Genomic DNA, 2,830 nt, shown 5'->3' on the forward strand with positions numbered 1-2,830 from the left:
CTAACCAACGGGATTCGAACCATGGACTTTGGATTTCTTCATGTTACTATTGTAGTATATTGTTTTAATGTGTAGTTTATCATTATATTTATATATTACAACTTGTAATAATCATTAATTGACTGCTGACATGAAAATATTCTTATAAAATATCAATTTATTAATAACAATATTTTAAAAGAAACAGCAACAATGCGACCTTAATATGGTGTATGCTAAATATATATAGGCAGAATGAAAATTTGTAAAACAGAGTTTATGCAATCTGTAGGTGGTCTTAGAATAAGCTAGATTACAAAAATTAAAAATAAAAGCGAAAACAAATTTTGGTCACCGAGCCCGTTTGGGACTACTGAGCTCGTTTTTGAATTGCATATACCCTTGACGTTGCAGAAATGCGTTTTATATATATTCCCTAAAAAAATGGTGTTGTTTTTTGTTTTTGTGCCCCGTCCGCCCCGCCCCCCCCCCCCCCAACTCCCGCCTTTTCTCGGCTATATATTACGCGTCTCGATCCTGTCCAGCATATTACTTTGGATGGAACTTACTATCTTCTTACATAACAAGAGCCGCTAATCTAATGCCTTTGGAGGCGACTATCACAATACACATGGCAAACATTTTTAACAATGTTGTTGCAAAAAAATTAGAAGAAGCAAAAATGAATAATGTTTTGGCGAAGATAAAAGTTTATTTGCATATCTTTTTGTGATATATAATTACTCTTAATGTCAACTTTTTCATATTTATATATCTTTTAATAATTGATTTATAATAATTGATTTATTTTTATTAATGGACAATATAATATTTATATTATATTCTTTAATATTACCATTTGAAATTGGTGTAACGCCGGCGTTTTGTATTTTTTTTTCAATATTTGTACATAATCATTATTTTAATACTTTTTAAAAAAAAAATGTAGATCATTTTAAGTTTCTATAATTTTGATTGTTTTCTATTTCCTGGGACAAAAATACACATTACGTTATTTTTTTGTCACAGCTATTTCACCTTATATATTGTACTTTACATGTATATACGATTATTTTTTTCTCCATTGTTGTTTTTTACAGTCTGCTGTAAAAGATAAACTTATCTACTAGAGCATATAAATGTTTATTATGTAGAATTTTCCTTAATCTTGCCGACTTGGGATTTAACGTATCATATTTCTTCACATACAAATTAAAAGAAATATATGGTTAATCTCTTATTATGCGGTAAGATTATAATACAATAAATGCATGACTTTGATTGTAAAATTTTATTCTAGCCTATAGCAACCGGATCACAGAAAAAACGGCACAGTACAGAAATTAGAGTTACATTATTGATCACAGTCACCGAAGCGCAGATCATGGTAAACAAAGGGCTTTGTTGATGCTGAGCAGAGAAACCAAGATGCTGCGGTTTCTGGCTTTATTTCCAATTTTACATATAGGTAATGTTTGTTTTATTTTTATTGACAGCTCTTTTAAATTATGTAATTGATATGTCTGTATTTTTTAAAAAAATTTTTAGATTTTTTTCTCTAAAATAATTTGTGAATGTGAACTACTCAGCCTAGCCACGGCGGCACGAAATACCCAAATATACCCAAATGCACCCAAATATACCCAAATATAGCAATATTTATTTTTGTTTGTATAAGATATAGGTTATAATGAGAAATAAATAAATATTTATTAAATATAATATGACTTAGCCTGCTATAATTTTCATTCATTCCGTTGAAATGGACAGTTACGATGTTGTAAGAAAATAAAGTTGTGACATTTGCTTATCTTAGTACTATATAGGTTCTTTATGAATGTACTTGCAATTTTAAATCAAGATGTGATATTTGTTGTCTACACTTACATTTTTAAGGTGTAATTTTGTTGAAATTTCATATCATATACAAGTGTCTATGTAATTTAAAAAAAAAATAGCTTTAATGGTGTATCCTGTTTTCTCGTATTCTCGGGGGGTTAAGGACTAAACTTGGTTGCATAATATAGAGTATTTTCGATTTATCTAAAATCTATTAATTACCGATATAATACAGAAATTTTTATTGGTTAATCTGTTGGGTCATTCTTTAGGTGTTTGTATTTTTCGGGTCACTGATTTAGTTGTATTCCTACGCGTTGTTATAAATTCAGTCATCTTTTCGCGGTCTTTACAGTTCTTAGACACATTTTGGTTGATACAGATCTTTTTTCGTCAGTCTGTTTATCTAGTTACCATAGGGTTTTACTGTGCCCGTCTTGTGCTAAAGAAGTTTTCATTTGTTTGTGGAGCGGTCTACATTTATCACGATGAGTTAGAAAGTTGCAGGGACCAGTTATTTATATATTGTTTTTGACTTGCTTCTTATTAGGAAGGTAACTTTTTATTTGTTTGAATTGAACAATGCCTCAGGAAAGGAAATCAGAAAGGGTTAAAGATAACCCAGACTATAAAGCTTTGCATGAGGGAAGAGATGTTATAACACCTACTACAGATGTTACGAAAATTTCAACCGCGTCCAAATTAACTCTTACTCCCCCGCCAAAGAACCCGGATAAAAGCGGTGATTTTGATTCAATTGAACTTGAGAAAAAAGCTCTCAACGATAAACTGAAAAGTTTGGCAACTGCTGAAAAGCGTTTGAAAGAACAGGAGGAGTTATTTGCTTTACGCAGGCAAGTTCACGAACGGGAATTATACATACAATCTCTAGAAAAATCCGTATCGACGGTTGCAGGTGTTTCGGATGTTTCCAATTCGGATATGGGTATTGTCGGCGGTGCTAGGCCAAAGACGAAAATTCCAATAATTTCTTCAGGATCTTCTACTGAGG

The 2,830-nt window shown here is 31.3% G+C and overlaps 1 protein-coding gene across 1 annotated transcript; it reads left to right on the forward strand.

Annotated features, from left to right (window-relative positions):
* Positions 1-2,004: 2,004 nt before the first annotated feature.
* On the forward strand, positions 2,005-2,796 carry LOC132741810 (uncharacterized; the record flags this gene model as incomplete). The annotated part of the gene is given in 1 exon segment (XM_060730072.1): positions 2,005-2,796. A coding segment is annotated over 1 exon segment (396 nt), but the record flags the coding sequence as incomplete, so codon positions are not given.
* Between the last annotated feature and the right edge of the window lie 34 nt (positions 2,797-2,830).

This window comes from Ruditapes philippinarum, unplaced genomic scaffold, assembly GCF_026571515.1.
Source record: "Ruditapes philippinarum isolate M1 unplaced genomic scaffold, ASM2657151v2 ctg23942_1_1_1_1, whole genome shotgun sequence".
NCBI lineage: Eukaryota > Metazoa > Mollusca > Bivalvia > Venerida > Veneridae > Ruditapes > Ruditapes philippinarum.